We start from the raw sequence: 24,217 nt of genomic DNA, 5'->3' as shown, positions 1-24,217 counted from the left end.
TAAGGTAGTAAAATTATACATATTGATTGATGATTGGCCACTAACTCTGCTTAGGTTAACTAAATGCAATGTTTGACTTGCAACTAGCCAGGGTAACCTAGCAACAGTGAGCACATTTTTACGGTTGAGGTTTCTTCAAGTTAAACTTTTTACCTCACCTTCATTAGCTACTGAAAGTCGTATCTAGCGACTTATCTCACACGCACAGCTAACAGACCGTGGACCAGACTAACGACAACTGTCGACATGTTACTATTTCTCAATAATATAGTGAAATGTTCATGACAACATGTCTGCGACAGCTCCCAAGTACTCTCTTACGTCAGCGTCTGAAATCTCTCACTCATTAGTTCACTCACTGCTGAAATATAGTGCACTCACTGCCGTTTACTAGGGAAAAGTGAACGAGTTCACGGAATCAGACACAGCCACGGCCATCGTTTATCTCGTGAATAAATTTAGGCTTATTCCAGAATAGCAGATTCATCATTTTACTCAATTTGTAGGAAATGCTTCTAGGTAGATATTTTATTTGCTAGAATTCTTTTTATAGAGACGCATATATTTGCTGGAAATGTGGACATTATATTGTTGAAGCGGTGTTTTAATTTGAGTTTAGCATTTATAACGCGAATCTGAGGCTACAATTGGTCAGATTTATCAATATGATTCAGTTTTCGGGCGGGCTACTGGTTTTGACTATGGGTTTTGACTACAATGTGCATTGAACGTTGTTGAAATAAGTTTCTAGCTCAAATTCACGCCAATCGATTATATCATTATTAGAGGACACAGAAATGGAGCGACCGTCAAGGTTTGTTATAGCTTTCCATGCACTAGCTAGGCTAAATAGGCTACTAGTTTAGGAATAATGAGCTTGTTGGCTTTATAGGTTGTTGTTTTTTATAACACCGCACAGATTATTAAAAACAGACACGTAGCTTGCTAATAAAAAGAGATTGTGACTATAACACTTTTAATAAAACGGTTACTAAAAAACGGCTTGGAGAGTTTCAAGTTCAGGGACGTTTAATCATTGTTTGACGTTTTGTGACTATTGTATTGTAGTTCTAGCGAGCGTAGCACTACTTACTCAACCTAATAGCTGTACTAGTAGCAAGCTTGATGCCAAGTTAGAACAATATAGAATGTGTTATCTTAATCATTGATTACCCTCCAAGGAAAACACAAACACTATCTGTGGATTTTGTTGTTCTTTGCTGTCAGGAAAACGAAGGTTGTAAACTATTCTGTAGTTGAACAAGACTTCGATGATGGTGAGTTCCACAGAATGTTTATCTTTGTGTGGGATGAGGTATTGACTGGTGTTGTGTGTTGAGGTGCTAACTTTTCATTTGAAAAAAATAATAATTTGAGATATTATTGTGATAAAATTGCATGCTCAGCTACGCATCACTATTCTGTCTTCTTGCCATAGATGAGGATTTTGCCTTTGTGAAGGCACCACCCAGCAAAAAGGCAAGGGACTGTATGAAAGACCTTGAGCAGGAAAAGCCCAATAAGTCTTCAAGCAAGTCATCAAGTCAAGAGAGTGACGCACAGTCTCTTGGCTGCAAGCCAAGGTTAGGAAAAATACTGCAACAACGCTAGAATATCTTATTAGATAATAGGGTGCTCACTGGTGCAGAGAAGTGTGACAAAAATCAGAACTCTTACTAGAATGAGTCTTCAGTGACGCACTTCTCATGATAATCCATATGCCTAATCTCAAACAAAGAGCAACATGTGTGGTTAAGCAATGTCTAATGGTTGCAAAGGGCATGTTTGTAATGTGAGACAATGGCTCATACATCATACCATATTCACAACTCTTCTGTGAAGAATTTTGTTGTGATTGTTAAACATTTTACTTTCTTTTGTTTCTTTTAGAGTACCAGTGGATGAGAAGTTGTATAATAGAGATTTAGAGGCAGCTCTTACACTCTCCTTACTCCAGAATTCCGACCTAACAGAGAAACATTGTTGTACTAATCAAGGTTTGTGTTAGTCTGATGCCTTTGTGTTTAATATTTTCAAATCCATGAAATGTTGTTATATGCTGTTTTAAATAACACTTGGCACTCTTTATTACTCTATTTTCCTTATGAAAAGATGTAAAGAACCAGCCACAAACAGATTATGAAAATACAGATCCAGCATTGCACCTTACAAACTGCAGTGTGGACATCAACGTTTTGGGTAGGTTCACTGCCCAATTCCCTGCTAATGTTGGTCCATACTTCCCAAACCATCTATACATTATATGAAATCTGTGGATTCTTTGGTCAAGCAACCCACAGAGGTGGGCCATTGAACACTGTCACTGTGGGTGATCTCTTTCCCCAGGCCTTGACAAGATAACAAGTGAGCAGGGATCCCTGTGCAGCCTGTCCAGACAAAGAAAGTTTGCTTGTACAGCTACCGAGAAACAGAGGTCCATGCTGAAGGATGAAGATGAGGACTATCAGCCTAAAGTAACAATAGGTTGTTAGTCCAAAACAAATGATTTGGCATTTCTTTATTCTCTTCATCCCAAATGTGTTTTATGCCTTTAGTACTTTATGTATATGAATATCCTTTCAGATGCGGAAAGCGATGATGACTTCAGTGATCAAGCAGAGAGTGAAGACGAGGAGTTTAGTTTAAAGAAAGCAAAGAAAACAAACAAGAAAGAGAAAATACCCAAAAAAGAGAGACGTAAACCACCACAGGTCTCCAGAAAGGGAACACTGGCTACAACAAAGCCATCCATAGTGAAGCCACACTTAACAAGTAAGCATGTTAACTCAATGTTAATGTATTTAAAAATGTTTACCTTTCTAGATCTCTATGATCTCAAAGGTTTCCACATTTTTCATGACACACAGCAAATCCTACAATGGTCAAAAGTCAGACTGCGGCCAAACCTGCACCCGTATCAAGGCATCCTTCCACCCCTCCTCTGTCCAGATCTACTGGCTCTGTTAGTCCAACTCCAGCAGGGGGCAGAATACCCAAATGGAATCCTCCAGGTAAGACAGAATGATAATAGTTCCAGGTTATCACCATCCCTTAAAAGGTTGGTATGTCCTATACTGAGGGGTTTGTCCTCATGCCTTTAAAATCTTTGGTCGACTGTCCAGCTCATTATCTTTCATCTAAACAGCTCAGATTGGAGGAAGTCCAGGGGCATCCCAGAATGCCTCAGGGAAGTCCCCTGGGCAGGGTCTACGGCTTGGATTGTCCCGTCGCATGAGGGTCAAACCTCTACACCCCAGTGTTGCCATCCACTGAGTGAGTTGTTTCAGTGGCCTGCTTCTGGAGATATCGTTATTTAGGACCCAAATTCATTGTCTGACTTTTTTGTCAATTTGTCTTTGCAATGTTTTTAAAGTGTAACAAATAAGTAATATTATATTTATTAGACAGGAGCCCAATATTATTGTTGTCGTTGGCCATTTTCATTTTAGGACCATAGTCTAATGTTTCTACATTGTTTCTGCTATTTCTATCCAGTTATCAGATCACTATAGCAAATTCTATATCATATCACTAGCAACATTTGAATGTTCATCATAGCTTCATTGACTGGGTAAAAAATATGCTATGCCCAAAATGTTAGTTTTTTTTCACTAATATTTTAGGCTATTTCTTCCAAAAACTGGCATAAATTGCTCCATCATTCAGTTACACGATGTGTTAGTAAAAATATGGAGAGACTGTAAATAAGTGATAAAACATTAAAGATTTGATTGTAGACTTTGTGGAATGTCATTATTTTACTCATTATTTAAGGCTACCAACCACGGAAGGCGAGTGACGTTGTTATGGGTGTAAAATGGCATAGACAGGCCACCTGTTGGTGAATGTTGTTTACTGCAACTCGTGTTTTACATGCCTGGAGGCGATAAAATGTTGCGACCGATATCTCATTGAATAAATTAATTGTAAGTTTGGAATTGGAAGTAGTTCTACTCACGCTATACTTTCCTCTTAGCTCTCTCAAAATAACGATAATTAGCCTACAAAATAAAAAGTATCTTCTGACTACACTTAAACAATACTGTCTCGCTACGTCATGTTGCGCTTCAACTAACAAATACGAATTATGCCGCTATTATGACAGAATTATGATAGCATAATGAGATGGCGCAAAATTTCAGGCCGCCAACCAAAAATAGCCTACATTTTCCGATTCGCTCGTGATTGCAAATGCAGTCATGAGCACAACTAATCCATCCTCTGGACGAAAGTGAGTAACAAGTTGTAGGCTAAATGACTAGGCTATACAAAAGCATTGACTATATACATTGATGAACTAACTTCAGAATATTGTGTAACTTTTAAACAATTAAGGAAAGAGATTAGAAAGAAGTTCGAGAAACTTATCAAAGACAGGAACCTCGCACTCCCACAGCTGAAAAGGGTAGGCTAAATTGCAGATTAAAACCAAATCCTAATAATAGAGATTAAGCCATGTGGAAGCTGATTGATACAGTAATATTCCATGCCACTGAATGTACCAACTGGGTTGATCTAGCTGCACAGCAAACCATTATTACAGGCAAATCTTGTTTCATGTGGAAAACCTTATATGCTGTGGCTGGGATCTGTGATAAGAATATCTTGGAAAAACCACTTTCAACATCAAATCAAAGAAGAATGAGGGGAACATGCTGTTCTTTTGAGTGCCACATGCTGCTTAGTAATCAGGAGTCTGAAGCCAGAAATATACCTATTTTTTAGTGTTTGAACTCTTGAAAACATATTTTTGATAAAAATGTTTTGCCTGAAAAATGACTTAGCCCACTGTCACAATGACCATGTTGCACAATGTAGCAACATCAACAACCGTTACGTAAGATGAGCCCAAAGCCCCCAAAAAACATACCTTCCAAAAATAATTCTAACAAAACAGAAGTAATTCTCGAGAACACCATATGTGTATACATGCAGCCACTTTATTACACTTATGGAAAGAGTGGCATGTGTATGTATGGAGAGTGGGTTGGGGAATTTACTGTTTGTATAACATACATGGCGAATAAACCGAATTCTGATTCTGATGACATAACCTGGTCTTGCCTTACCTGGCTGACAGTGGCAGGGTAGCCAGACTGATCCCCAGCATGGTGGACAGCAGCCAGGGGAACAGCAGCTCTGGTGGGCGTGCTGACAGACGTCTCAGTGGGACAGACAATGCAAACAGGTTGCTTACACCATGTTCAGGGTTTAAAACGAGTGTTAAGCCAAAGACATGTGCTCTACAACATGTTAATCGGTTCTCTGAGCAGTAGTTTCCGTGATAGTATCTGTGTTGGATGGTCATATAGGTACTCAGTGGATTGGTGCAGGCTTTTTAAGTCAGTGTTTAAAGACTTGTGTTTAAAAAGTTGTTAAGTAAGTGGCGTTGTAGTCATGTAACAACATTACGTATCAGTAATTTATCAGATTCGTGCAATACTGTTCAAAGTTTAGTTTCATAGTTTGTACAACAAAGCTTTCAGCTTTTTATCTGAAAGGTACAGTAGGTGATAGTATGTCATTTTACTCCCCATTCCTCAAGTCCTATGCCAGCATCTTTGACAGAGGTGTCTGAGAGACAGATGTGTCACCACCTACCGTTGAGTGCGAGAGGATAGAATTCACTCTGACCAGTCAAGTTGTACTACTTATGACCCCAGCCAGACTGTGCTTCATGACTAGCCAACTAGCCCAGTTCACTTTAGACACTGCTGTCTGTAGGTGGGTAGCGGATAATCAGCTACAGTATGGGGCTTTGGGGTAAGCCTCCTCCACAGGCTTCGGTAGATGGCTCCCAGCCTGTCCTGAGCAATGAAGACGAGAACGAGGTAAGACACCAGGAAGACGACGACTTAGTCTACTTCTGCTGTCTGAGTTTATTTGGCATTCTGTGGAAGATTCAGGTTGGCAGGTTTGCTACTGCTGCAGCATGTAAATGGCATTTAATATCCCCTGCTAATGAACAATTTTAGTAGGATTTAGGGTGCTTAAATACTTTAATCCTAGGGTTTATGTAGAACCCCCACTTAGGCTATGTTTTGAATCCCACACTTCTATTTGCTAGTAATGGGGGATATGAACATTGCACAATAGCCCTAGAGGATCTCTGTCTTTAAGGATTATATGTTTATTGGGTCATGCTACATTGGTGTTGGTTTTCCTTTTCAAGCCACTACTGGTTTGTTATTGGATTTGTTATGAGCTGTTCTGCTGGGTTGTCCTCCTAGTCAGAACGCCTGTCCTCCTGCTCATGTAAACACATCTATGGAAGATTGGAAGGGATTATATCTTTAAAGCCTGCAGAATGTTTTTGTGGCCATCATATAGCCTCATCTCAGACATCTCTCCCTGATTGGTTAAAAAATATCCTCTCCTTGCATGGGGGTGTACTGCATTATTATGTAAGTGAATATGCTTTTTACTCCACAATTTCAAAGCATCACATCACATTCTGATTTACTTAAGAGTGTGTTTTTCCTCTATCTCTCTCTGTGTGTGTGTGTGTGCGTGTGTGCGTGTGTGTGTGTGAGAGAGAGAGAGAGAGAGACTGTTAGTCAAATATTTATTTCTAAATATATTTTTGCTTCAAGGTAACTTGCTGGGGGGTAATAGGAAAGTAGGCTAATTATTAGCTTGGCTGTGTGATGCTGCATTCGGCACTGCGGCGCGTGGGTCACTGACTCAGTCAACATGACACATTGAGCGCAATAAATGTGCTCAGTTTAACCCTTTTCCAAAGATGGAAACTTTGTGACACCAAGCCCCAAAATGCAATTTATAGGAACATTTAGGCAAAGGGTGGATTCGTTGTTTTGCGACGGCTAACAAGACCTAATATATGACTCTGGGTTAACTGCTGTACTGTTGTAGCTATATGATTGAAAAGCACACTGTGATTCATGCTTGGGTTGAATGTTTTGCACCGTCGTAACCCCGGTGAGTTGACCAACACTATATCGGGAGCCCAAGCTGTCGGTGTGGATAAGCTGTCAGTTTTAACAGGTGTCTTTTCCTCAACGATGAACGTCAATACCAACAGCTTGTATCCTATCCTCTTTAATCTTCGGCTGACAAGATCCGTTTTCCTCAATGCAATGGTGTCCGCACTTTACTTCATTGCTCACAGGCATTAGTCCACTGCATCAATTGGCCAACGTCTAAGAATCGGAACTGTCTTTTTTAACGCCAGATGTTTTAATGGAATTTCCAGTGCATCCTTGTTTATGAAAGAAAAGAAAAAAAACTTTTCCTATTGGATAACCCTGTTGGAGGAAAACAATGTTTCCCGAAATTAATATAAAGGTGAGAAAATGAATATATAGGCATACAAATGTTGCGTAGTTCACTGAGGATATAGCGAGAATATAATTTATTAGCAAAATTTAGCATGGTTGTCAGTGAAACTGTATCTTGAGCTTTCTGCAAACCTTGATTTTAGTAAAGTGTGATCATTTAAAGTGCTTAATAATACAAAAGGAGAATTCATTCTTTTTGCTCTCAAATGAATTGTTGGACAACTTGAACGGGGATTTTAAAGTGGGTTAATTCATTGAATTTAGATAGAAACTGGGATATTGCAGTTGGAATAAGTCTTCAAGAGGAAGTTGCGGTTAATATTATGGGTGTTTTTGTCTTCTGTCAAAATAAATAAAATGCACTTCCGTTACTCTTTGAGAGACAGTGATTATTTACAACTAGGGATGGGCGGATCGATCCTAAAGTATCGATATTTTCGATACTGGCATTGTATCAAAAGGATCGATTATCAATTTGAAATATCGATCCTACCCGGGATTTCTTTTAAACAAGTGATTTTAGAATATTTTTATAATAGTAGTATGCCGTATAGTATAGAAATTTACTTAAATAAGAAAGTCAATGGGAACAATTTTTTCTTCCGCTGTATCTGTGTTTATCATGAGTACATCAGCGGCAGCGCGCCACGCTATCTCACTTCCACTCAGTGAAAGCACACAGCGCAGATTCGAGTGCGTTGCTGCGGTCATGACTGAAAGAAAAAGAAGCATAATCTGGAGTTCTTTCAATCCAGTTAACAACGATGAAGCTTCATGTGACATTTGTCAAAAAACTATACACCATTGTGGCAATACCACAAACATGACAAAGCGTCTAAAAGTTAAACACCCTAAAGAGAGGGAGTCAGGTGGCTGAGCGGTGAGGGAATCGGGCTAGTAATCCGAAGGTTGCCAGTTCGATTCCCGGTCATGCCACCTGACGCTGTGTCCTTGGGCAAGACACTTCACCCTACTTGCCTCGGGGGAATGTCCCTGTACTTACTGTAAGTCGCTCTGGATAAGAGCGTCTGCTAAATGACTAAATGTAAATGTAAATGTAAATGTAAAGAGCCAGCAGAGGTTATCAGCTGTCCTGAAAAGGGACCAAAGATTCACATGCCTATAGCTAACTAAAGTCAGATGGCTGAGCGGTGAGGGAGTCGGGCTAGTAATCCAAAGGTTGCCAGTTCGATTCCCGGTCATGCCAACTGACGTTGTTTCCTTGGGCAAGGCACTTCACCCTACTTGCCTCTGGGGAATGTCCCTGTACTTACTGTAAATCGCTCTGGATAAGAGCGTCTGCTAAATGACTAAATGTAAAAGACAAGTACTAAAAATTATGTATCAACTATGTATCAACATCAAAAGAAATGTTCTAACCATCAAATCCCTTTTTAAGACAGGAAATATTACTCTTATTGTTTAAGTCAATGAAATAAATGAAAAAATAAAACATAATCCCACACTTACCATGGACTATTCTGATTTCAGACATGTCCACCCTATACATACACATGTATTGGTATATAATTTATGCTATTAAATGTACATAATGCTGGAGTAGAAGGGAAGAAACATATGCAGGGGGAGAGCATTTCATGGCAGGCCTTGTTTTCCATTTGATGTAAGTGCAATGCACTCCCTGCTAACACTGACTAGGAAAGTGTTACATGCCTGAAACTTACTGTGGTTACTCATACTAGTGCCCTCAGTGTACAGTAAGGATCATTTGATGCTGGGATATACAGAACTGACAATAGAGGGGGATGCATTTCACGACAGGCTTGTTGTATTCCTTCTTGCCATGAAATGCACCCCCTGCTAACTCTGACTAGGAAAGTCTTACATGCCTGAAATTTACTGTGGTTACTCATACTAGTGCCCTCAGTGTACAGTAAGAATCATTTGATGCTGGGATATACAGAATAGACAATAGAGGGGGGTGCATTTCACAACAGGCTTAATGCACCCCCTGCTAACTCTGACTAGGAAAGTCTTAAATGCCTGAAACTTACTGTGGTTACTCACACTAGTGCCCTCAGTGTACAGTAAGAATCATTTGATGCTGGGATATACAGAACAGACAATAGAGGGGGGTGCATTTCACGACAGGCTTGTTGTATTCCTCCTTGCCATGAAATGCACCCCTGCTAACTCTGACTAGGAAAGTGTCACGTGCCAGAAACTTACTGTGGTTACTCATACTAGTGCCCTCAGTGTACAGTAAGAATCATTTGATGCTGGGATATACAGAACAGACAATAGAGGTGGGTGCATTTCACGACAGTCTTGTTGTATTCGTTCTTGCCATGAAATGCAACCCCTGTAACTTATATTAATAATATTTTTCAAAAAATATATATTTTTTATTAAGTATATTTCTTTTTTGTATGGGAAGTTGACTGCTTACTTATTTCGCATAGTTTTGTGTAGCCTATGCATTTCAATAGATTGATTTTCCACTTTGTTCACTCAATTTATGCCAAGCATGTTGTATTTATTCGCATTTAATGGGTGAGAGCTGTAGAGTTAGATAGCCTATCAGCGCATTGGACTAATGGTCAAAGTAACCTTCAATAACGATTTTTGAAAATCCCCAGTTTTGTGTGTTGTGCTGTTGGTTAAGTTGATCAGTGATGTTTTGGATTTCTGTGCTTTGCTAATTGTACCATTCTTAAGGTGTTCTGCTTGTAAATTCTCCGTAGCCTCCCTGCCGCATTGGCATGAATCTGATTTTAAGTAGGGCATTAGCCTCCCAAGATTCTTTATACCGGAGGTATGTAGATGTCTGTGTGTTCCCTGAAGACAGGGTACATGCATTTTTTATCATATGCACAAGTTATAAAACATTTCTTGCTTCCAATTCTTACAGGCAGGGAGGCCTGATGCCTATCCCCAGCAACACAAGATCCAGGCCGAAGGCACTCGTCTTGGATCCAACCGCCCCTACAAGCAGGTACACTTATCCCCCCTTCCAGGCAGGAGAGAACCACCCCCAGTGCATGAGGACTCCATGGTCCTCTTCACAAACATTTTTTTGGGAGTGTGGGGGAACTCTATGACTGTATTATGATCTGGCAACAAGGGGGAGTTCGATGACGGTTGTGTGCGCTGTTACTCTGACGCAGCTCCGCAGCCCACAACATGAGCCTGAACATGAGGGTCTATGAGCTAACAATAACCTGTGACTAACATGCTTCATAATCTCATGTGGGCACGTACAACACAGTTTCAAAATGTAAAAGGGTTTTCACAGTAATGAACTACCATTATCATCCTGCTAGCATGCCGGGTGCAAAAACTTGTATTTTGACGTTTTAAATGTTTAGAACAGCACTGCTGAGGATTTGCTTGCCAGATCCAGATAAGGAGGAGCAGCCTGCAACAGTGTAGGAACTGATTAGGGAAAAGAGAGAGAGTGAGAGTCTGTCCCAGATAAAGCCCTCCAGCTGGGTCTCCAGTGAAGACTTCTTTCGAGAGCAGACCTCAAGGCTTTTGTCTCTGGTTCTCTCTTACCCAGATGAGTAACTCTACTCTCTCTGGGGGGCCTCGGGCGACTGCTTCTTTGTTACTGATCAGTCCAAAAAAACAAAAACAAACCACTCTCTACTTGGTCTTTGTTTTCTCCTTTTTTTAAAAGCACAATGCAGGGGTCTCCAAACCTTGGATCTAATTTTGAACACCTAACTGAATGAGTTACTCTCATCCCTTGCTGCAGAATTTTGGCACTGGCCCAGGTACTCTGCCCCGCCTGGAGACCAGACCTGTGGCTGTGAACAATGTCAAGACCCAGCACCAGTCAGAGATCATCCTGCCCCAGATCACCTGCTTGGGCATGCAGAGCCAGGGTAGTTTCCAGGTCAGTCTTGTACTTACTGTAAATCTGCTTGCTGTATCTGCTGTACTGTGACTGTGTATTATTTGTATGTTGCTTTGGATAAAATAATGTGCTGAATGTCAAATGCTGCAGGGGTTCATAACATGCGTAATGGAAGAACACACCACCTAGTGCTGGCTTCTTGCATGTGAAATTTCATCGGCGCTCACTCTGTATTGTTTTATGGGAGGTCAGATGGCTGAGTGGTTAGGGAATCGGGCTATTAATCAGAAGGTTGCTGGTTCGATTCCCTGCCGTGCAAAATGATGTTGTGTCCTTGGGCAAGGCACTTCACCCTTCTTGCCTCGGGGGAATGTCCCCGAGTACTTACTGTAAGTCGCTCTGGATAAGAGCGTCTGCTAAATGACTAAATGTAAATGAAATGTTTTACAATTGTTTGATCTTGTGGGTTTTATGGTCAGCAGGAAGATAGAGTACGGAGCTCCACACTGGAAAGCCAGGGGGAGCCCCTCAATAACAAGAACAAGGCCCAGGATGAGTGGTCTTGTGAAGGACACCTGCTGCCCATGTCCCCTACTGAGGTCCTGAGGTTTTTCAGGGACAGCCTCACAGAGTTTGAGCAGGAGGAGATCATGGACTATAGTGAAATCTGGTACTTGGGGCTGGAGGCAGAGAAGATTGAGGGATCCCATGGGCTCCCTCACAACTCTGGTTATGATGACGAACAGGGAGGCTACGTGACGGTAATCACACCTCTGAAACATTCAGAGAATTTAAACAGCATTTGAAATATTAATATTCTTAGTTAATGTATTTGTTTCATGCACGGTTCTCGAAGTACACAGCTTTTAACAGTAGAGTAAAGCAATGACCAGTTTTTATTTTGCAGGATGCTCACAATCACATAGCGTATCGCTTTGAGGTGTTGGAGGTGATTGGCAAAGGATCCTTTGGGCAGGTCCTTAAGTGCCTGGATCACAAGAACAAAGAGCATGTGGCCATCAAGGTTATCCGAAACAAAAAAAGGTAACCCAACCCAGCTAGTAGTGCACTTTTATAAATCAAATAATCACCAGCTATACCTCAGCTATAGTATACCATGCTAACTATAGCATAAATAGAACAGGTATAAATCTTATAATACTGTATGTAATATACATTTTTAGCTGTCATTTTTGTGTGATGGTCATCATGTTGCAATGGTGCTGTGTCGGTTGCAGGTTCCACCATCAGGCCATGGTAGAACTGAAGATTCTGGAGGCTCTACGAAGGAAGGACAAGGACAACTGCCATAACGTCATCCACATGAAGGAATACTTCTACTTCCGCAATCACCTTTGCATCTCCTTTGAGCTCCTGGGGTAAGACAAAAATGTCTCTCAATATATACTGTATGTAGGGCACAGGACTAAAGGTCAAGGAAGGGAATATGTGATAGATATATAATGATTATTCTAATATCTGTATATGTGTTTGTTATATGCGTTTATCTGTTTGTTTCATCAGATTCATCATGTTCAATGTTAAATCTCCCTCTCTGTCTGTGCAGAGTGAACCTGTATGAGCTGATCAAGAAGAACAACTTCCAAGGCTTTAGCCAGGCCCTGGTGCGACGCTTTGCCTACTCTTTACTTAAGTGCCTGCAAATGCTGCACAAGGAAAAGATCATTCACTGTGACCTTAAACCGGTAGGGACTCCTAGCAGTACAATATAATATAAGTTAACTACTTACTGAAATGCTTTTGAATAAAAGGTAGTACCACCAGAGGATAATAACTGACTACTTCACTTGCTTAGAGAGGATGGGTAAAAGTGATTGTAGAAACAGTCCAACAATTACAATTTTGAAGGGGTGATCCTATTTATCAGGAATTCATGTTTATCTTACTGTATATCAGGTAACAAGTCCAGTGGAATGAGTTCCTACTTTGGTGTTTATATTTCAGGAAAACATTCTCCTATCCAACAAAGGTCAAGGGAACATCAAAGTGATTGACTTTGGTTCCAGCTGCTATGAGCAGCAGAGAGGTAGGTGTCTTTGGGAGCTGCTCTATCATTGGTCGACCTCATCAAGTGACAGTCTATTGGCTCCCAGTGGTCTTACTATGCATGCACCTTGTCTTGTCCTCCTGCCCCTCCTCAACAGTATACACCTACATCCAGAGTCGCTTCTACCGATCCCCAGAGGTGATCCTGGGCCACCCCTACAGCATGGCCATCGACATGTGGAGCTTGGGTTGCATCCTAGTGGAGCTGTACACTGGCTTCCCTCTCTTTCCTGGAGAGAGTGAGGTGGAGCAGATCGCCTGCATGCTGGAGGTAGCTGTTCACGATTGGCATGTTTTTGCTACTAACAATTCACTATCAGCATGATATTCCTGCTAATTAATTTATCATAATCATGATGACCTCTGTGTGGTTTCAGGTGCTTGGAATGCCTCCACATGGTTTCCTACAGACCGCAACCAGGAAGAGGCTGTTTTTCGGTGAGCACCTAAATCAACTGCCAACGTAACAGTCATATCTGTTACTCAAAGAAATCATTAAACGTTTGTGCCTTGTGATCACTTCAAATTTGTTCTTCATTAGAGTTGTTTATTAACTCGTGGGTATGTTCTTTGTGCAGACTCAAAGAACAACCCCAGGAACGTCATCAACAGTAAGGGTAGAAAGAGACGCCCCAACTCCAAGGATCTGGCCTTTGTGATGAAGACTAAGGATCCTTTATTACTGGACTTCATCCAGCGCTGCCTCGCGTAAGTGTACCTCACACAAGAACAACGAATATACTGCAACTATAATTTCTTGTCCACCCTCATGTGTGCATCAGGCTTTTTCGACTTACGCTCTCTCTGCTCCGCCTGTAAGGTGGGACCCTATGAAGCGCATTACACCAGGGGAGGCCATGCAGCACGAGTGGATCCAGGACACTCTGCTTTACAAGACCCGGCCAAAGACCCGGCCCACCAGGAAGCCCCACGAGGGTCAGAGCAGCATGGTCAATGTGGAGCACAGCTCCCAAAGACCAGCCACCAACAGGATAGGTAAGCACTCCAGGCCATGTCATACCACCCCTTCATTTGGCTTTACATGACTTGACTAAACCTCTCTGAACTTTTCTCAAACTCTGATACAGTTGAGAAAACATTTGTTGATGGCATCGATAGAATGAAGAGAGAAAACTCAGGGAAGCTGGAATCCTCTGAGCGCCTGCGTCCAATCGGGGCTTCTGCTGAGCAACAGGTGGGCGAGGGCATAACCAGGAACGTCAGGGAGAGGACCATTCACATTGCCATCAGGCCCCCTACAGGGACCACTGAAGAGTCAAACAGTCCAGCCCTGTCCCAAGGCTTGCCCTCCATCACTTGAGCACCCAGGCAGAGGGAAGGGGGGGGCTCCAAGGGTGGGGGGGGGCATCTGTCAGGGGTTGCATTACGTTTTTGTGTCATGAGAAAGCTCTAAATTGTAACACAATGAGCAAGGGCTGGGGTATTGCCTGTTTCATTGATGATTATGTTCATTAAAATGAGATGTATTTAGTTTACTTTCCATTACACCAAAGTACTGAAGGAAAATTATAGAAAGTGGGAAAGCAGAGCAAGCTCCCTTGTTGGGTCTGTGGACACAGATTGTTTATCTAATGACCATAGACATGTTGGTAATTTACTATATATTAACCCTATGTATAATTACACTTTAAAACATACAATTTGTCCCCAAGTGGTTGAACAGTTCTCCTCAGGTGGTGTTCACTGTTGTTTCATGGAGAAGGCCCCCCTGGTGGCAAATATGTCATCGTTCACTGACATGCAGTGGCAGGTTTAGATTTTAAGTTTAAATCTGATACAAAGTAAAGAACATTATTGTCTACAAAACGGGAATATCTACTGTCTCTCCAAAGCAATTTGTAATTTGTCAGTGCCTTTTAACATAGAAAATATTGCGCTAAACTTCTCAGCATCTGGGATGTTTGATAGAAAGCCCTGTTTTTCTCAGAAAAGTAACTTTGGCAATTTTGTTCAAATAAAACATGGGCCAACAAAGAAATTGTTATGATAAGATAAGATATGGTGCTTTACTTGTGAATAGAAATGATGTGGATATACTTCTTGTTAGCACGTAAAAAATTTACATTTTCTAAAATGTAAGAGGAAGTCCATTTTAAGAGACCTGCTGTGAATATATGTAATATATAAATGTCAAGTGTGTCCGCCGTATTGGTTAGTTTTTGTTTTTCAAAGATGCACTTTTTCTACAGTTAAAAGTGACGTGTTTAAAGTTGAAAGTGTTTAAACAACACAAAAAGTATCTTTCTTTTATTTGGAGCTCAGGGATATTGTTACAATATTTTATATTATTATTTATAAAATAATTTTGTGGCACAGTATTTGGTGTATCTCTCACACTAAGCTTAAGCATACATAGTAAATAAAAAAATACAATACAAATTGGGCTGGGTTGGCAGGGTATTGTTATCATAAATCAAATGACTAAATGTAAATCAAACAAAGTAGGCTATATTGTTCCCAACTCAATAAAGCCTGATAGGGCTGCCTTTTAGTGTGCACCAGGGTAAAGGTGACATTTAGTATCTACGTAAATGCTCCATTACTTAATGAAAGCAGGTAATCACAAAACGTAGATTAAAACAGCTGATGACAATGAGTGTCCTCCTCATTGTCATCATCAATTAAGGCCCTCAGTGACTGCTAGTTCTGTAGTGGTCAATCAGATACTTCCTAGCCATATGCATCTCAAGGGGCTATATGTGAATATGTGGCACGTTTGCCACATATTCACATATTCATTGCCTTTGGGTCATTTATCTTTAACTTGTTATTTGATATGCAATATCCCATAGATGCTGTACAAACAACGATTTTGCAGGAGAACCCACATTTTGGCAGCTTGTATAGGGCTGTATGAACACAATCCACAAAATAGCACGTATAGGCCACACATGCTCCCTCCCACTTTCCATTGTTCTCCAACTTGCTAAGGACATCTCAAAGTAGGTTGAGTATTCAGACACACAGTAACTATGAGGCTAGGCTGGCTCCGAGGGTTAGCCCCTGTCATGATTATGGCTGCTGCCCTGCTCTACATCTCCTCCATCAAACATGAGATACATTCCCACGGAAAACACCTTCAGAGGGCCCACCTGAATGACTCGGTCAGGAACCAACACATTATTATGAGACTGCAGAGCATGGAGGCTAACATAAACAAGCTGGGTGAGTCTAATTCTCTATATCACAGCATGTCAATTACTCTTAAGACTTATAACTTTTAACTGTTACATATGAGACTTTGTAGGGTCAAGTATAGGTCAAGTACGTATATGTCCTGTACAAGTATAACCTTGTACAGGATACAAGCAGGATGCTTGTCAATCAAATAACAAAATTAACATATTTCTATATTTCTAATAATCTGTCAACGTAGTTGTAATTTAATTATTTCTTTAGCATTTTTAATAAGTTTGATTTTTATTGTTAAATACCATTTTTAAGTAATAGGCTATGACATGTGCTCTCAGTACCTTTAGTCAAACATTGCCTAATGCTCTATTTGTTTTCAGGGAGTGGGAGTGGAGACCTTTGGGTTCCTATATGCCTTTTAATATTCTGTTTTTCTTCTGATTATGGGATATTATCATGAAAGCATTTGGTTATAGTTTCCTAAATGGCAAGTTGTATGTGTCTGCAGTCAAGTCCCTCAATAGCATTGATGTGAAAGCAGAACAGCCTGAGGAGTCTGCTAAGCACAAGGAGCACAAGGTGGTTAAGAAGTTGTACCCCAACTCGTATCTCTTCAACAAATGGGGAGAAGAGCTATCAGAGGATGAGCAGAGGGAGGCTGAGGAGCTGTTTAAGAGATACGGCTACAATGCCTTTCTGAGTGACAGGCTGCCCTTGAACAGAGATATCCCAGATACTCGCGATCCAAGGTAAACACTGTAGATGCAACTATGCAACACCTTTGGTACCTACTGTCGCTAGTTAAAGGAAACCATATAATTGTTTTTACATTTTGTTTAATCACTTAATAACACTTAATGTTTTGTTTAACAATTAGGTGTGCCCAAAGGAAGTACCCTCAGGACCTTCCCACTCTCAGTGTAGTGTTAATCTATCTTGACGAGGCTTTGTCTATTATTAAGAGGGCTGTTCGCAGCATCATCGACAAAACACCTTCACATCTGTTGAAAAGCATTGTACTAGTGGATGATCACAGCTCCAATGGTTGGTCTTTTTAACCATTGTACTGTAAACGCATTTCAACATTTGAGTTCAAGAATTACATCGGGTTGGCTGGTTTTCTTAATAGGATATCAGATTTGCATGTTTTCTTTGTATTGCTCCAGAGGACCTGATGGAGAAGCTGGATGTCTACATAATCTCCATTAATGAGGAACGTCCAGGCCTTCTGGTGAGAGTCAGACACTCTGAGCAGCTGGGTCTCACGCAAGCCAGACTCTCAGGGTGGAAGGCTGCTACCGGGGATGTGGTAGCCATTTTGGACGCCCATATAGAAGTCCATTTGCAATGGTAAGTCAGAGGGGCTTTTCCCTCTACAAAGGACTTGATGGAGGAATAACGATGGTCTATGTCACCAGTCTGAGACACTCTACTTTGTATTTATGTTCACAGGGCAGAGCCTCTGTTGGCCCGAATCAAGGAGGACCGAACAGTTGTGTTGACACCAGTGTTTGACAAAGTCAATTTTGATGACCTACTTGTGACCCATTATCACCCTTCAGCTCATGCCTTTGACTGGGCTTTGTGGTGTATGTATGAGAGTTTCAGACCAGAGTGGTATGATCTTAAAAATGAGTCCCTTCCTGGGAAGTAAGTTTACATTTTATAGTTACAATTCCTGCATACATGTAACAAACAGGATTTTATATTAATAAAATAAACGGTCATTACGATTTATTCTGTTAGAAGCCCGTCAGTCATGGGTATTCTTGTTGCTGACCGAATCTTCTTTGGGGAAATTGGAGCCCTGGATGGTGGGATGAAGATCTATGGTGGAGAAAACGTAGAGCTTGGGATCCGTGTAAGTCACGAGTCAGCTCGATGTAAATGTATTCTGCAAACATTTGTCACAAACATTAGTAATGTGCAACTGATCAAATGTTTTGAAAATGAACACAAATCTGTCAGGTTTATTGAAGTCCCCATCACTATCAAACATCTTAGCTTTACATAATCTCACTTGCTTCAGTAAAGGGAGGGAGTCAGTTGGCTGAGCGGTGAGGGAGTCGGGCTAGTAATCCGAAGGTTGCCAGTTCGATTCCCGGTCATGCCAACTGACGTTGTGTCCTTGGGCAAGGCACTTCACCCTACTTGCCTCGGGGGAATGTCCCTGTACTTACTGTAAGTCGCTCTGGATAAGAGCGTCTGCTAAATGACTAAATGTAAATGTAAAATGTAAAGTCTCACTCTTACCATGTTTGATTTTTCAGGTGTGGCTTTGTGGAGGAAGTATTGAGGTCATTCCCTGTTCTAAGATTGCCCACATTGAGAGGGCACACAAGCCTTACCTACCGGATCTAAGCATTACCATGAAAAGAAATGCCTTGAGGGTGGCTGAAGTTTGGATGGATGATTATAAAACTAATGTGAACATTGCCTGGAATCTCCCACCCAAGGTTCAGTTTACTGTACCATAAGCAAATAAAAACGTAGTTTTTGCTATTTATTTAGAATCTAGATAAATGCCCAGAACACCTCACATCCCACTGGGAAGAGGCCCCGGGGAAGACCCAGGACACGGTGGAGGGACTATGTCTCTCGGCTGGCCTGGGAACGCCTCGGGGTCCCCCAGGAAGAGCTGGTGGAAGTGGCCGGGGAGAGGGAAGTCTGGGCCTCCCTGCTTAGGTTGCTGCCCCCACGACCCGATCCCCGGACAAGTGGCAGATAACGAACGAACGACCGAATTTAGAATCTATCTGAAGAAATAGCTGTCAAAGCCAAAGTGCTGAGACAAGTGCTTTTATTTTAAATATATATATTTTTTAATAGGTTTAAGCAAAACTAAATAAGACAAAAATATCTTTAGATCACCACTGTTGCCCTTTGTTTATACAATAGGAGGGATTTTATTGAAGACTAGACCCTTTTAATTTCCTCCATTTATCTACTGTTGCCTGTGGCCTTACATAAAATGTAATTTCCTCTGACAGAATCATGGGATTGATATAGGAGATGTTTCTGAGAGGAAAGCTCTTCGAGAGAGGTTAAAGTGCAAGCCCTTCAAGTGGTACCTAGATAACGTGTATCCCCAATTGGACTACCTGGACCACCTGGTGGCTTATGGAATGGTAAGAGACATCACAATGTCTTCTACCTGTTATCCTTTTATTGGCAGCAGGACATCCTTCTTCCTAAAGTACTGTGGGATCATGACTTTTGTATTCTATCAAGATCTATGGCTATTATCTGTTTTATTAGGTAACTAATAACCTGAATCCAGACATCTGCATTGACCAAGGTCCAGTTCCAGGGACCATACCTGTAATGTACGGATGCCATGGCTACTCTCCACAGGTTGGTTCAGTAATGCAGAAGTTCATTATACTGAGGACATAAGTATCTGTACAATGTAAAGATGGTAGTACATAATGAGACTGAATGTTGCCTGTATCTACAGTTCTGTTATTATAGGACTACTGGAGAGATCTACATAGGGCTAATTAAATCCCACAAGTATAATAGTAACCGCTGTCTGGTGGACCCTGGCGTTGGTAGTGTACCAGGTCTCTATGACTGCAAGCTGGCTAAGCAAAAGGGCTTCTACATGCTCTGGGACTTCAAACAGGTGATGTCACTGCTAAAACTACTGACTATATTCGAAGTGACAGAAAATGAGCCACAACACAAGTTGGTGTTGCAGTAGAGGCATTCAATTAGTAAAATGGTGTTTGCGGTTGTCTCCACAGGGAAGAGCTATCCAGAACCGAGACACACAGAGATGTGTAGAACTTGTCAAAGGGGAAGAGGCCTCCTACCAACTCATCCTTCAGGATTGTAGTGGGCAAAAGTGGACAATCCAGCATGTAATCACAGATTTTTAAATGATTGAGATGGACTGGCTCACAACATCATGTAGGAGGAACAGACTTATTTTTATTTTTTCACAAAACTGGAACATTAACCTCAACTGTGAGTTAAATAATGCTGTTAAACGACTTGAGTAAAAGTGGTTGTAGAAGTTTGCTGCCACAGAAAAATGTGGATGTTAAAAAGGATGTAAATGACAGTTTTTTTTTTCTCACTAAACTCATAAGTGAATTAAAAAAGTATAATGGCTTTGGTCCTTCCGTCATCTGTTCAGTTTTCCCACTGTGTGTTCTCAGAGAGAAATGTATCCCACTTCTTCTGCCACATGGCTAGGCCTTTCTGTTTCAGTGGAGAGGGCAGAGAGCTGTACCTGTCGGAGTGTAAGTGGCTGTATTAAAAGGAAACACTTGACCCTAAACAAAATATTTCAAAATACTATTGGCATTGGCTAATGAGTATCCACAAACACCAGAGACTGATGTATTACAGAAGGTTACTGAAGGGTATCCAACCTGATGGAGTTGATTGCTAACTCCTTGAGGGTGCCCAAGTTCGCTCTCAGCCCACCAATCCCCACAAAGGCCTCATAGAAGTCATAGGAGAGGCCAGTGGTCCCGAACAGAGATGGGTCATCAGAGCTGATCACCATGGGATGTCCCTCAGACATCAGCATGGCAGCAGGGTGGTTCCTCATGTCTGACACCAGCCTCAGCACCTGGAAGAACAAACAGACAAAACTAATTAAGATACATTTGTCATACTTAATTGGAAGTGAGGTGTAACAGGAGAAAGAAAGCTATGCAGTCAAGGCAGGATTCAAACCCAGGCGGGTTTGTTAAGGTGTCAGCCTACATGGTACACACACTCATCCACTGAGCGACTGGAGTTCCCCAGAAACAATTGATTTGTTTTTAGATTGAGATTGAGATTCAACTTTGTCATTGCACAGAGTACAAGTAAAAAAATAACGAAAACCAGTTTGTCTTATCTGCTTCAGTGTCATAGAGACAACATCCACTGTTGACTCACTTGGTTTGAGATGGGACACACCTCCACTGGAACATTTTGTTTCCTGGAAATCTCTTTTGCAAGAGGGTGGTGTGCCATGGCAAACCCATGTCCAATACGGGTGGTGTTAAACAACAAGGCATCCAGGATGTTTTCATCCACATCAGTACCATACATATCTGCAAAGACGTCAAAACGCATACAATACTGTTGTAATCCACCTAAATGTCAGACAATCCCTTGTATCTAACCAACCATTGTCCAAGAGCCCTTAACCCTTGTGCTGCCTTCGGGTCACATGACCCAAAGGTTCATAACGAACCATCGTTGTGTTTACCGAATTTTACCCAATACAAAAATAAATAAAAATAATTTTATTTTAACCATTGCAATGTAGGGGGTCTGAGACACCCCGACGGTTAAAAGAAAATGCTTCACTTTGTTTTTGTATGAGGTAAATTGGTCGCAATACGACAGTGGGTTACAATGACTGATGGGTCAGAATGACCCGAATATAACACAAGGGTTAACCATATATAGCAAGCAAATAACATGGATTTGTTAATTCCACACCTGTTGTAGAAACTCTGTTCCTGTTCCCCTTCCAAAAGTGTGATTAGAAAACTCTACCTAAAAGGTTTATTATAATTAGGTGGGACTGCACTCCTATAGGGGCATTTCATAGTTATGCCCTTCAGCATGTTTGAGGTGATAGCAAGCCTTCTTGCTCACCTGTCTCTCCTGCATGGAAGAAGTATGGCAGTTCAACTCCAAACTGTTCAGGGAGCGACAGGGCCTCTCTGAAGTACCACAGAGGCCTACCACTGTCCTCCCTGCCAACCTAAAACCAGTGGTTAACCACAATGTTTGTCAGATGCGAGCAGGGAAGATAAACATTATAACAAAATCTTACCAGGATGTAACAGAAGCATTACCAGGTCGAATCCTGCAACAACTTGTGGAAATGTTTTCTGCAACTGAATGGCCTCTTTCACAGCTGCTTTGACATCATACACACTCCGAATCCTGGGGGCAAAAACAAAAAGCACACACCCACACCTTACATATACTATACAGTATATACATTGAAAGTATCATTTTAATAGGGACTGTATCTGTAACTGCACCTGTGAGCGCAAATTATGATCCGGGTTCCAAGAAAGTCAGGGTGGTAAGCCATGAATTGTTGTGATACTTCTTCATACACTCTGAGAGACCACGCTTTATCATTAGTGCTTCCATCAAGCTCATATGTCTACAACATGAATGAAAATAGTCTATATTTATTATTGAATAATAATATTTATGATCAATGGGTAATCAATGTATTTTAGACTAGACTTTTTCCATGTTGGCACAAACCCTTGACAAACCAGCCCTAAGTTCCAAGTACATGATGTTATCCTCATAGAGAAGTTCCAGACCCTTATAGATGTAGTCTTTGAACACAGGTGCATACGAGACCAGGCCAGAAGCTGCCAGGAATGCCTTCTCAAACTTCTCCCACACTATGTCCTGGTTTGGATAAGCTTTCTCTGGATCTTCAGTGAACAGAGTGAGGTTCCTGATCAAGCTGGGAAAAACATCCATAAGATCAAAATCAAATATATTTATCTGTTCTTGTAAACCACCTGGTGGCTTATGGAATGGTAAGTGACATCACAATGTCTTCTACCTGTTATCCTTTTAATGGCAGCAGGACATCCTTCTTCCTAAAGTACTGTGGGACTATGACTTCTGTATTCTATCAAGATCTATGGCTATTATCAGTTTATGTTATTAGGAATGTTATGTTATCTTGTAAACCTGTTGTCAAAGCCTATTGGGTCATCCATGTTGGCTCTTAAGGTCTCAAGCAGATACCAGGAGAAGCAGTCCCAGCGAGGAAATGGCCGTCCATTGGAGAAAAGGAAGCGCACAGATGTGTCCCAGGTAAAGCAGATGTAGCAATGGGGTCTGTATGTTACATTTTTCACCAGCCAATCAACACTGACCAGGGAGGTGCTGTGGATGTGAAGGGCTGCCCCTATGACAGAGTGGTGATCAACATGTTAAACACCACAGAGGAATAGGAAAGCTTGTTTTCACACCCTTGGTATATCAGGAAGGTTTGAAGACATATAGAATATAATGTCACCTTTGGGCATCTTTTGCAGTAAGCTGAAAATTTTGCTTTTTTGGATGAGAGGCTGTGCCTTGAAAAAGTGCATCGCCGGAAGGAACGGCACAGCTGTTATCTCTTGCTCTTTTAACATGTGCAGGTGAGAGTCAAGCCTCTGCTCTGCCGCTGTCAGCTCCATCCTGCCCCCTGTCTGCCTGGAGGCCTCCTGACGCATTATCAGATCCCGCTGACGTGGGTCCGGGACCCCAACACACACTGTCACAAACCACATCAACGCTGCAGATGCAAGGGTAGCTTTGTAGCTCCCTCTAGTGGACATAACCATCATTTTCTTCCTGGGGTGTGGTGGGAAGGAGTATTGAATTCCCTTGAGGAGTTCGTGTCACCTTCAGACCTCGCCAGTCACAAGAGGAAAGGTCTTACTGTGAGTCACCGTAAAAAAGGTCTTAGTACTGCTGGATAACCTACAATACTTGCACTGAATATCTAATAAAGCATGAGAAAATGTACGTTTAGGGTAAGCAAGGTTTCCTACCCTTCAGTTCTTCAGTCTCTCCTGCGATTGTGTGCCTCTCTCCAAGCTTTCCTCATGCCAGACTAGTTCAGCTATTTGCTTGTTAAGACTAGTTCAGCTATTTGCTTGTTAAGACTAGTTCAGCTATTTGCTTGTTAAGACACAGTAGCTCACAATGAGATGGTGCTTCCCTCTAAATTGCAGCTGCCTGTCAGCAGAATTCCCCCATCTATAAGATAATGGGGACATTTTCTTCTACACAATTGTGCAAGTGACGAACCAGTGGAGGTCCCATGACCGATGTTACAACATTTTTAGTTAAAAATGTTTTAAGTGGTTTCAGTGACCTTAAGTCATTGTATACATTG

The 24,217-nt window shown here is 41.4% G+C and overlaps 4 protein-coding genes across 5 annotated transcripts; 3 read left to right on the top strand and 1 right to left on the bottom strand.

Annotated features, from left to right (window-relative positions):
- Window positions 1–689: 689 nt before the first annotated feature.
- On the top strand, window positions 690–3,737 carry rad51ap1 (RAD51 associated protein 1). 2 transcript variants are annotated; one of them, XM_067254628.1, is made up of 9 exons: window positions 690–814; window positions 1,228–1,277; window positions 1,439–1,583; window positions 1,891–1,997; window positions 2,113–2,199; window positions 2,347–2,484; window positions 2,584–2,772; window positions 2,868–3,011; window positions 3,146–3,737. In XM_067254628.1, the coding sequence occupies exons 1-9, from the start codon at window positions 798–800 to the stop codon at window positions 3,271–3,273; spliced, it is 1,005 nt and encodes a 334-aa protein (XP_067110729.1). In that variant the 5' UTR covers window positions 690–797; the 3' UTR covers window positions 3,274–3,737. The 2 variants fall into 2 exon arrangements, with proteins under 2 accessions (XP_067110729.1, XP_067110730.1); XM_067254629.1 differs by having other exon boundaries at window positions 2,950–3,011; window positions 3,146–3,734.
- A 3,544-nt stretch (window positions 3,738–7,281) lies between these two features.
- On the top strand, window positions 7,282–14,506 carry LOC136960227 (dual specificity tyrosine-phosphorylation-regulated kinase 4-like). Its single transcript, XM_067254626.1, has 13 exons — window positions 7,282–7,305; window positions 10,171–10,254; window positions 11,017–11,157; window positions 11,598–11,879; window positions 12,026–12,162; window positions 12,357–12,497; window positions 12,686–12,824; window positions 13,084–13,165; window positions 13,284–13,456; window positions 13,563–13,623; window positions 13,764–13,893; window positions 14,006–14,181; window positions 14,274–14,506. Exons 1-13 carry the CDS (start codon window positions 7,282–7,284, stop codon window positions 14,504–14,506), a joined length of 1,803 nt encoding a protein of 600 aa, XP_067110727.1.
- Window positions 14,507–16,059: 1,553 nt separating this feature from the next.
- Window positions 16,060–20,448, top strand: LOC136960172 (probable polypeptide N-acetylgalactosaminyltransferase 8). The gene is made up of 11 exons (XM_067254544.1): window positions 16,060–16,371; window positions 16,847–17,087; window positions 17,216–17,382; window positions 17,505–17,688; window positions 17,791–17,988; window positions 18,085–18,199; window positions 18,609–18,794; window positions 19,329–19,466; window positions 19,597–19,692; window positions 19,796–19,963; window positions 20,085–20,448. Exons 1-11 carry the CDS (start codon window positions 16,179–16,181, stop codon window positions 20,217–20,219), a joined length of 1,821 nt encoding a protein of 606 aa, XP_067110645.1. The 5' UTR covers window positions 16,060–16,178; the 3' UTR covers window positions 20,220–20,448.
- Window positions 20,343–23,907, bottom strand: ada2b (adenosine deaminase 2b). Its single transcript, XM_067254545.1, has 10 exons — window positions 23,871–23,907; window positions 23,351–23,757; window positions 23,020–23,239; window positions 22,576–22,786; window positions 22,341–22,468; window positions 22,149–22,239; window positions 21,946–22,054; window positions 21,235–21,392; window positions 20,718–20,920; window positions 20,343–20,575 (listed from the first exon to the last, which is right to left on the bottom strand). Exons 2-10 carry the CDS (start codon window positions 23,661–23,663, stop codon window positions 20,476–20,478), a joined length of 1,533 nt encoding a protein of 510 aa, XP_067110646.1. The 5' UTR covers window positions 23,664–23,757; window positions 23,871–23,907; the 3' UTR covers window positions 20,343–20,475.
- Between the last annotated feature and the right edge of the window lie 310 nt (window positions 23,908–24,217).

The sequence above is a fragment of the Osmerus mordax genome, chromosome 17 (assembly GCF_038355195.1).
Source record: "Osmerus mordax isolate fOsmMor3 chromosome 17, fOsmMor3.pri, whole genome shotgun sequence".
NCBI classification, from domain to species: domain Eukaryota; kingdom Metazoa; phylum Chordata; class Actinopteri; order Osmeriformes; family Osmeridae; genus Osmerus; species Osmerus mordax.
This window is presented reverse-complemented; position numbering and strand designations above follow the sequence as displayed.

Coding starts and splice junctions, on each gene's coding strand:
- LOC136960227 (XM_067254626.1), top strand. CDS start 7,282: ATGTTTCCCGAAATTAATATAAAG. Junction 13,166..13,283: donor CTGCTATGAGCAGCAGAGAG/GTAGGTGTCTTT, acceptor CCTCCTCAACAG/TATACACCTACATCCAGAGT. Junction 14,182..14,273: donor ACCAGCCACCAACAGGATAG/GTAAGCACTCCA, acceptor ACTCTGATACAG/TTGAGAAAACATTTGTTGAT.
- LOC136960172 (XM_067254544.1), top strand. CDS start 16,179: ATGAGGCTAGGCTGGCTCCGAGGGTTAGCCCCTGTCATGATTATGGCT. Junction 19,693..19,795: donor GCCATGGCTACTCTCCACAG/GTTGGTTCAGTA, acceptor CTGTATCTACAG/TTCTGTTATTATAGGACTAC. Junction 19,964..20,084: donor TGCTCTGGGACTTCAAACAG/GTGATGTCACTG, acceptor TTGTCTCCACAG/GGAAGAGCTATCCAGAACCG.
- rad51ap1 (XM_067254628.1), top strand. Junction 2,200..2,346: donor TGTGGACATCAACGTTTTGG/GTAGGTTCACTG, acceptor CTCTTTCCCCAG/GCCTTGACAAGATAACAAGT. Junction 2,773..2,867: donor AGTGAAGCCACACTTAACAA/GTAAGCATGTTA, acceptor CATGACACACAG/CAAATCCTACAATGGTCAAA.
- ada2b (XM_067254545.1), bottom strand. CDS start 23,663: ATGATGGTTATGTCCACTAGAGGGAGCTACAAAGCTACCCTTGCATCT. Junction 22,787..23,019: donor CCAATAGGCTTTGACAACAG/GTTTACAAGATA, acceptor TGTTTTTCCCAG/CTTGATCAGGAACCTCACTC. Junction 22,055..22,148: donor TTGTTGCAGGATTCGACCTG/GTAATGCTTCTG, acceptor CACTGGTTTTAG/GTTGGCAGGGAGGACAGTGG.